The sequence below is a fragment of the Rhinichthys klamathensis genome, unplaced genomic scaffold (genome assembly GCF_029890125.1).
Source record: "Rhinichthys klamathensis goyatoka isolate OS25496 unplaced genomic scaffold, OSU_Roscu_1.1 h1tg000173l_1, whole genome shotgun sequence".
NCBI classification, from domain to species: domain Eukaryota; kingdom Metazoa; phylum Chordata; class Actinopteri; order Cypriniformes; family Leuciscidae; genus Rhinichthys; species Rhinichthys klamathensis.
Window position 1 is genome coordinate 515,280 of NW_026606703.1, and position 9,709 is coordinate 524,988.

General features: G+C 41.3%; 2 protein-coding genes across 2 annotated transcripts; one reads left to right on the forward strand and one right to left on the reverse strand.

Moving 5' to 3' along the window:
* The first annotated feature begins 4,728 nt into the window (after positions 1 to 4,728).
* On the forward strand, positions 4,729 to 6,509 carry LOC130091946 (uncharacterized). Its single transcript, XM_056260107.1, has 3 exons — positions 4,729 to 4,888; positions 5,166 to 5,344; positions 6,087 to 6,509. The coding sequence occupies exons 1-3, from the start codon at positions 4,729 to 4,731 to the stop codon at positions 6,507 to 6,509; spliced, it is 762 nt and encodes a 253-aa protein (XP_056116082.1).
* A 1,087-nt stretch (positions 6,510 to 7,596) lies between these two features.
* On the reverse strand, positions 7,597 to 9,443 carry LOC130091947 (uncharacterized). Its single transcript, XM_056260108.1, has 4 exons — positions 9,314 to 9,443; positions 9,011 to 9,176; positions 8,803 to 8,918; positions 7,597 to 8,439 (listed from the first exon to the last, which is right to left on the reverse strand). The coding sequence occupies exons 2-4, from the start codon at positions 9,138 to 9,140 to the stop codon at positions 7,597 to 7,599; spliced, it is 1,089 nt and encodes a 362-aa protein (XP_056116083.1). The 5' UTR covers positions 9,141 to 9,176; positions 9,314 to 9,443.
* Positions 9,444 to 9,709: the final 266 nt, after the last annotated feature.

Sequence of the window (9,709 nt, forward strand, 5' to 3'; positions counted from 1 at the left end):
ACAGAGTGAAACTATCGGTTGCTTGTGTGTGGGTGATCTATAGTTGTGTTTCAATGGTATTTCACAGTAAATTTGTTTTTTGAACCAATGATTGTGCAAGTGCAAGATTTCTTTAAAGATAAGAATGCACAATGCAATGTTTTGAACATTAGACAACCTGTGTTACAAGTGATAACCGTTCTGAGTTTTGTGTCTAGAGTTTTGAAAAATGACATCAAGGTTCTGAAAATAGTAGCAAAGTGATTGTAAAAAACTGTAATGTTCCTCAATCCGAACCGCTGAAGACGCAGTGGCTGAGTTTTGTTTTCGAATGGGAATATTCCCCACGAGCAAGATCCATGCGTTCATGTTTGCGCGAATCATTTTTCGCCAGACTGCTTTATAAACGAGGGTCAGTATAAAGCTGGTTTTGGTAAGAAGCTGCTCATGAAAAAAGAATCGGTGGCAACTATTTATGTTCCCTCTGCACCTCCAGAAGAAGTGAGTGTAAAGTTTTATTAACCTTTATATTAATCTTTGCAAATCACGAAGAAAAGTTTTTCATGACCATTAGTTGTAACATCAATCTGTCAACGAACTAACCTATACATCAGTAAACACACAGCGTTCGTATCTCACTACTCTACCCTGCCAGTGCATACAAAGATAGATCAAAGTGACATTATGTTACCCAACCATTCAGAAACGTCCTGTTCGAGCCTTAATTGTCGAACTTCTTTGCGGCCGTCATCTTGTTCCAGGTCCAACTCCGGTTCAAACTGATAAGATTGCACAGATGTGTCCTCAGAGACTCCCGCTGCCATTCTCTCTCCAAAATATACCCTCAACTGTTGTCAAGGCAACACTCCACGTGCGTTGTGTCGAAACGCCCGCAGAACAGAGGGGCGGAGTCAGCGAAGCTCATTATCATTTAAAGGCAAATGCACTGAAATGGCGTGCTGAAAACAGAGCTGTTTTTGACCAGGTAAAATGAGTGTTTTCTTACAATCATAATGAGAATTTTTAATTAAAGTATAACACAAATTTTGTATTTAGACCCTAAAGAATCATATTAACTTGTATAAACATGGCATTATATGACCCCTTTAAAGATTACGTTTTACAGATATTTATTGGGAAGGGTTTAAACAATGTGTTTCATGCAAGCATAAACAATTTTTGCACATGAATCTGTGGAACAGTCTTTAAGATACTAACAGTTTAGAGGCAGTAGACAATAAATGTCAGTTTCAATCAGTTAGGACATTTAAGAAAGAGACCTTTCAACTGACTGAAAAACACCAGCAGAAAGATGCCAGCAGTCTCTGGTCACCAGTGTGAACATGCTATAGTCCTGCTGAAAGGAGGCATGAGGACTGTAGATGTGAACAGAGCAATAAACGTCCAAATTAAAGCATCTGGTGGACACACCACATACTGCTACTTTTGATATTGACACTCGCTCTGTTCAGGGATGCATTATTACGATTATGCATGTCAATGTCTAGCCCCTTTCACACAGAGATTCCGGAAAATACACGGATAATGTGTCCTGGGATTTGTCCCAGGATCGTTTGATTTTGGTTCATTCACACTGCCAGTGATTTTCTGGAATCTGTGAGTGCATTCACTAGGGCTGGGACGGTCACCGCATTACTGCAATATCACGGTCACGTGACGCCCAACGCGGGTCTGCGCTCGTCACCGCCATCACCACACAAAAAAAACATTGGCCTGCACATGTGTGCACGTTGTGTCTAATAACATGGATTCATTGATCCTAATGACATGGATTGTGTCTAATGACACTGTGTCTTCCATGGATTCAAGGATTTCTAAACAAAACTTATCATCAAAAGATGGAGCAAATCCGACCTTTCGCGACTGGGGGAGCGGAATGTTCCGTGACACATAATAGCATTCCATTCGTATTGACTATTAGGCCTAAATGCGAGAGTACCTGTGTAATGTCTTGTAGCCTATAATTTGAATTTCATTTTACTAAAGCATAAAATACAGAAGCATGACTGATGAGGAAACCCCAAAAGCAGGACCTCAGTTTTTAATTGCACGTGCTTATTTAACACAATTCTCCCGACAATAGCGGGTAGGTAGATGGGCTACTATTCCATCGAAACATAGCAGAGAGGGCTAACTTGGTGGCAAAGCCAAATGTCACGCCGCCAATATGGGCACATTTTGGCTTTGAACCAGACGAAAAAGGACTTCCAGACAATTTGGATGAGTCCATTTGTAGAATTTGCCACAAAAAGATACCGGTATCACGCTCAAATACTTACAACCTGAGGACGCATCTTCGAATCCATCATCCGGCGACAGCCATCAGTGCCGAACCCTGACGGATAGTGTGACCCGCCTTCTGGTGGAGGAAAAGTTGCCATTTAACTAAGGTGAGAAGCCAGCCTTTAAGGCGACGCTACAGGCCTTCGACAAACAATATGTGCCCCCTGAACAATATGTCCCCCCAAAAAAGGCAGTACCAGAGAAGTATGTGAAAATGAAGGACAGTTTGACTCGCGAGCTAAAAGATGCTGACCATTATCCTCTCACAACAGATATGTGGTCAAGCGTGAACATGCCCTATATGAGCGTGACCATTCATTACCTGAACACCAACTGGGAGCTGTTGTCAAGGTGTTTGGAGACCTCCTTCATCCCAGAAAGTCACACCAGTGACAACCTGTCCAAGGCTCTGCGATCCGCTCTTGAAGAATGGCCTCTGGATGAGGAGAGGTTGGCTTGTGTCACTACTGATAACGGAGCCAACATTGTGGCTGCGGTGAGGAAACGTGGATGGGGATGGCTACCATGCTTCGGCCACAACCTCCATTTAGCCGTCACCAGCTCCATGATAGCAGAAAAAGAACGCACCGCCGGGCCATGGGTTTGTGTCGAACGCTGGGGACCGCTTTCTCCCATAGCTGGCAAAAGAAACAACGGCTTCAGAAAGAAGAAACTGAGCTAGACCTGCCTCAGCACGCCTTAGTCCTGGCAAGTTTGAACTCTCTTCCAACTCTGTTTTGGAAAGATTGACTACAAATAAGCTGGACCTGTGAGATTTCATCCAATATAATCAATAAAATAATCTATTGTAGTCAATTAAACATTTAAGAAATTCAAATTTCATTAAAAGGCTATCAAAAAAGAAATCCATCTGGCAGGCTTACAATCACAGTAGTGTGAGCAGCGACACTTTGTGAAATTAAATAGCCTTCGTTAAATAGCCTTGAACCACTGAGACAAAAGCGCACACGAGATATGTAAATTAATATAAATATGTAAAAATATGTTATATATATATATATAATATGATATAAATATTATAAAAATTTGTATTATTTATATTTTATAAGTAATATACAATCACGGTAGTGTGAGCAGCGACACTGTTAAAGTAAATAGACTTCGTTAAATAGCCTTGAACCACTGAGACAAAAGCGCACACAAAATATGTAAATTCATATAAATATGTTATAAAATATACAAATATAAATAATATAAATATAAATAATATTTATATTATATATATATAAGTAAGACAACAAACCCAAAAGGCGCACATGTGATGTCATAACTTTTCTCTCAATGAATGCAGCTAACTTTACTGAAGCTAACGTCTGTCATTTTTTCTATAGTCTTACGTTACAATCGTAACGTTACGCCTGAGTGTTTTGTACCAGACTGCACACATATGTGCAACGGATCTTGCTCGTTGTTTCGCTTCCCGAGTGATGAAAGGACCAGGAGTCGTTGGATTAAACACATCAGGTGAGATACAAATCTGCGTGGAACATAGCTAAGTTACCTAGCTAGTAGCGAGCAATGAACGTTAGCTAGGATTACCACGTTAACTTAGCCATGTCATTTTCATTACTCGCAATATTTAACAGTAAGAGAGTAGTCATGAAGTTAGGAAGAGTTCGGCAAGTATTTAACATGGGTGAACCCTTTGAAGAGTACTGCCACACCAGTGTGATCATTCTGGAATATACCATTTTGTGTTAAGTTGTGTGAACATTGAATATTAAAAAGATCAGGCAGTTCGGGGAGAATCGGAAGGCAGGAAGGCAGCCATGCATGTCATTCTTCTGGACAAAGATTTTCATTGTGATGGTGAGTCAGTCTCCTTTTTTGGCAAGGTAGTTTGATAATTAGTGAGAGAGTGAATGAATAAGTCTAACACTGCGCCACCCTGAGAATGCTAAGGCAAGTACCCAATTAGGCACACAGCTTCCAAAAGCACTACACAGTGGATGTGAATTCCATGCAATCAAAGGTTTATTGAAGAATTCGGGGGAAGGGAAGTTCCTGTAAAGCCTAGTTCACACTACAGGATTATAAGCCCGATTTAAGCCCGATTTGCAAATCGTTGAGCTCGTCGACAGGTCAGGGTGTTATCGCGTGCAAATCGCGGGGGATTAGCGGGCGATGAACGATCGCCAATCTGTTAGTATGAAAGAGCCAACAACGCATCAAAGACGCTCGCAGACGCGTCGCCGAGCCCAGGAAAATATCTAGCATGCTAGATATCCAGAGCTGTCGCACGACTCAAGCTCACGTGATGTCATGAGCTACACCCAATCAGAGCAAGGCATGGGTTGAGGTCATGATGTCATGAGCTACAGCCAATCAGAGCAACGCATGGGTTGAGGTCACTGGGTAAAGACGCGGGTAAATACGCGATTTTCAAAGAAACACGGAAGACGAGTTTACAGAAAGATTAGCAACATGTCGTCAAGAAAGCAATGGACTCAGGATTTGGAGCAAAATTTAATCGAACTGTGGCAGGAGCATGAATGCCTTTATGATGTTGGACATGAGATGTACCACAACCGCTCAGAGAAAGAGAAAAGGTGGACGGAAATTACAAACGCTCTCAAACAGCCAGGTGAGCAAAATGTTATTTTTACATTATCTAAATGTTATGTGTTGAAATGTAAATTACATCTTTTTACTGTAATTCTGTTTATTGTGATATATATTATTGTGTAGTAAGAGGATATTCAGTTAAAGTTTAATTCCAATCTGCCTTTTGTACCAGTCGAGAGACACTTTAAACCAGGGAAGGATTAAATTGTCATTTTTAGTTTGAAACAGACAAATAAAATAAATGAATTTGTGGTGGTGGATAACTGAGAATAATGCATTTTCTTTATTAATTGTAGAGTTTACTGTTGAGGACATTAAGACCAGGGCAGTATCCCTGCGAACGCAGTACTGTTGTTTGCAGAAACCCAAACCAAGTGGGAGTGGCTGCAAACCCTTGACTCCTAGGCAAAGGTGGCTTCTCAGAGTGATGGATTTCATCAAAACATATATTGTCCACCGGCCATGCGAAACAACAGTAAGTTAAACGGTCAACAGAAGCAAGACATGTATTTGTAATAGCATCCATTTGTAACACTCATACACCAACACATACATATTAAAACGAACAAGGCCCGTGAGCGGTCTTGATGCGTTTTTGTTTACAAACTATTAAAAAATTACAAACTATTAAAAGTTTACAATTGTTCTGCACACACACACACCCCACACACGCCACACACCCGCATGCCACACACACGCACGCCACACACCCCACACACACGCATGCCACACACCCACACACCCCACACACACGCACGCCACACACACGCACGCCACACACCCCACACACACGCATGCCACACACCCACACACCCCACACCCCACACACACGCATGCCACACACCCACACACCCCACACACACGCATGCCACACACCCACACACACGCATGCCACACACCCACACACGCACACCCCACACACGCACGCCACACACGCACTCCACACACGTTTGGATATTTTTGGGATTAAATGGGTTAATAGTGCCAGATTTGGCATATACAAAAACATGCACACTCGCTCAGTCACTGACTGAAAAAATCACTGAAAAATACAATACCACACACATACACACGCTGTCTCACACATGCTACAGTAAACAGTAATACTTTATTCTGCTCTCTTGACTCAAATCTTACACTGTGCTGAACTGGGTAATGTAAGTGCATGTTGTTGAAGCAGCTCTTTCTTAATCCTATCACCGTCTTCTCTGTTCCAGCTTGGTGCATCATTCAGTGGGCAGAGTGATGCAGAGGATATGGACCTCTCAGACCTAAGGCCTGATACACCATCTGTGGACAGCTCCCCACGTACTGCGTCCACCCCAATTCCGTCAAATCAAGAAGCCTTTACATTGTCGGAGGAAACTGCTTCAACTGCCTCAAGTGATAGCGGTAAACAGCCACGTTTGAGCAACAATCCCCAAAAAAAGAAAGAGGGTGTCCGAGGATGTTGTAGAGCTGCAGAAGCTGGATTTGTTGAAACAGATGGTTGCTCAAGTGGACTCACAAACACCTCGGGATACATTAACTTCTTTTGGGAACCAGGTGGCTTTGGAATTGAGGGATATTCAAGACCCAGTTCTGTTATCACGAGTAAAAAGAAGCATAATGATTATGATATACAACGCCCAGGAGAATGACAGAAGCGGGTCATTGTCGTCACCTGGACAACCTACCCCATATCAACCTGTCAATTCAGGTCTACCAACGGCCCAGTCTCATTCCCAGCAGCCTTATTATGCCTCAGGTCATGGGTTTCATAGATCACTTTTGGAGACACAACCCGAACATGCCTATGACTAGACTTTCTAATGAACCTGTGGATTGTGAATTGTGGATTTTTACTATCTTAAACAATATTGTTCTATTACATTTTGTTTTATTATAGTAGTGCACCACTTGCCGTTTAAACTTGTTTGTATAGTGTTACTTTTTTCTTTGATGTAAACATACTTAAAAAAAAAAAAAACACAAATTCTAAAACAGGCTGTCTGTCCAGTTCTCAAAGCTTTTACATTCTAAAGTGAAGTGACCTAATTGACTGTTCAACGCTCAAATTGTTGATGATTGAATTACAGAGTATCCTTCACATCGTTCACATTATAATATATTTCAATTAAAACCTTACAAGTAATAAAAGGAATAACAACTATTTACAACGTGAAGACCAATTGTTTTTTATTATGTACACTCATATGGGGAATGGTATATATATATATTTAACGTATATGTATATTTTAGCTTATTGTTACAACACATATTGCTGTGCACCACAAACACAATCATTGAGAAGCTGCCTATTTAGAGTGCTGGGCGATACACAAAATATAATAGTGTGGGATTGGCTGTTAGATCAATCCATATCGAGTAAAAATGCCCAGTGCTTATCGTAATCGACAATTATCACGATCAGCTATGTTATTATTTATCACCCCAGCCCTAGTATAGGCATATTAATAATGTTCTGTGAATAATGAATGTGGATTACTAAATAAAGGTAGTATAAGGTACTTAATTGCAACATATAGATTGCCTTTAATTGTTACATACCTGCACCGTTGGATTTGTATGCAATTGAAATAACAAATTGAATAACAACACTACAAACTGATAATCACAAAACAATATTCTTTATTAATACTGGATTTTTGAACACACAAGAAAATAAAATTTCCTAAACTGACTTTAACCTGCTGTTTGCAGGGATAACTCTACATCAGTTCCTTTTTAAATGTGTTGATACTGCCAAGAAACACTTCCTCCTGGTGAGACAAAGTAGTCCCGCATCAGATTGCGTTGCATTTTGGCTGTCGCTGTATAATTGCGATGTGAGGTGTTCTCCATCGGTTGGAAAGCACCCATGCCATGATTCCTCCATTGCCCATCAACCATGTTGTGGTCAGCAGTCTCCCAGTCTGCAAAAACTGGAGGGGCATATGCTTCTGACCTGCGCTCGCAGAGGAAGTTGTGGATGCACAGGGAAGCCATTGTTATTTTCACCACCTTGTCTGGCTCCAAGCAAATGGTCGACCTGAACACTCTCAACCGGTTGGCAAGAATGCCAAATGCATTCTCTACCACCCTTCGTGCCCTAGACAAACGATAGTTAAAAACCCTCTGACTGTGCTCCATCTGCCTGAATGGATATGGCTTCATTAGGTCATGCCTGAATGGATATGGCTTCATTAGGTCATGCCTTAATGGATATGCATCATCTCCCACAAACATATAGGGCATCACTGTGTTAGAATCGGGCAAGGACTCAGGTGGGGGAAAGCTCAGTCTGCCCTCGTCCATTGCTTTGCGCAGATCAGAGTGAGCAAACAGTCCGGCATCTGAAACTCGACCTTGGGTACCCACACTTGCGTAGATGAACTTGTAGTTCGCATCTACTGCAGCCATCATACGCACAGAGAACCTGCCCTTGTAATTGTGGTAAAAACTTCCACTTTTTCTTGGAGGCTGTATGTAAATGTGCTTTCCATCCAGTGCCCCAAGGCAATGTGGAAACTGCCACTTCCTTTCGAAATCCATGGCTATTGTATGCCACTCTCCCTCCGTTGATGGTGTCTAAAATAATAGGACACACCAAAAGTCAGTGACTGAATGATTAGAATACAGTTATATGTAGAACAAAATTGGATAGTCATACTTTTGTGAGTCAAACTCCTTCTCACTTAATCCATATAAATATGTATATAAAGATAAACTAGAGAATAAACATACAAGTATGTGTAGACATAAAAATATAATTACTTATGCTTTTTCGGAAGTATATCCCTGTTTGTAATCATAGGTTTTACTAAAATACTTTGAGGAAAAAGGAAAGTCAACTGTATATTGCCGATGTCCACAATGTTGATGTTCTGGGTGTTCTTTTTTTAAATTAAGTTGTAGAGTGTATATCTTTACGTTTTTTAAATAACTCCCTACCTTCAAGAAATCCTCCTTCATAACCTGGTACAGAGCTGTACAGGTTTCCATCACTATTTGATAGATGGTGCTGGTCCCCATCCTGTACTGGAACCTGAGGGACTTGAAAGCTTCACCTGCATGACACCAAACAAAGTCAGAAACATAACTTACCCAGACAGACAAAAACGTTATCACTACATGCAGTTTAAAATGAAATCAGACAAACCTGTTGCCAAGAACCGCAGGGTCAAAGACAGACCCTCTCTGGGTGGTATTGCACGTCTCATCTTGGTGTCCTGCTTTGTTATAAGATGTTGGACTCTATCCAGCAAAAAATCAAACTCCTCTGCCGTCATTCGCAGCAACTCCCTGAAGCCTGTCCTATCATTATTCTATTACAACGATAAATAAATCAAGCAACACAGCTTTTTAGCACAGTACACAACACGTTGATATTTTAACATTTTAAATGCGTCCGGCCAAACATAAACATGCAGCTACATCTCCGATATAAACATGCTGTACTCACCTCCAACTCTCTCTGTAGCACAGACAATCCCTGCTGTTCGCGTATGCGGATCCACTCTTTCACCCATACTCTCTTATTTTTTTTATTATTATTATTTTTTCTCAGAGCAAATTATCGCGCAAACAGTTTGCAGCACCAGGTTCTGTCTGACGTCCATAATCGCGTGTTGTCTTCTTCTTCGTCTTCTTCTGGGTATTGGCGCGCGTGCTGTTTCGCATCATTTCCGGTTCGTTTTATCGCGTGATTTTTTGTGACAAAACGTGGTTTGTAGACAAGATAGAATCGTTGGGTGACAGAGTTGTTGTAAACTCGTGTAGTGCGTTACCTCCTGTTGCGGATCAATCACGTTGTGTCGTGTGGTGTGAACAGCTCAACAACTTGAACACTCCTGATTTC

Excerpts from the sequence above, each read along its gene's own strand:
- LOC130091946 (XM_056260107.1), top strand. The coding sequence starts at position 4,729 with ATGTCGTCAAGAAAGCAATGGACTCAGGATTTGGAGCAAAATTTAATC. Across the intron at positions 4,889-5,165 it reads AAACGCTCTCAAACAGCCAG|AGTTTACTGTTGAGGACATT; the intron begins GTGAGCAAAATG and ends TATTAATTGTAG. Across the intron at positions 5,345-6,086 it reads ACCGGCCATGCGAAACAACA|CTTGGTGCATCATTCAGTGG; the intron begins GTAAGTTAAACG and ends TCTCTGTTCCAG.
- LOC130091947 (XM_056260108.1), bottom strand. The coding sequence starts at position 9,140 with ATGACGGCAGAGGAGTTTGATTTTTTGCTGGATAGAGTCCAACATCTT. Across the intron at positions 8,919-9,010 it reads CCTGCGGTTCTTGGCAACAG|GTGAAGCTTTCAAGTCCCTC; the intron begins GTTTGTCTGATT and ends GGTGTCATGCAG. Across the intron at positions 8,440-8,802 it reads TGAAGGAGGATTTCTTGAAG|ACACCATCAACGGAGGGAGA; the intron begins GTAGGGAGTTAT and ends CTATTATTTTAG.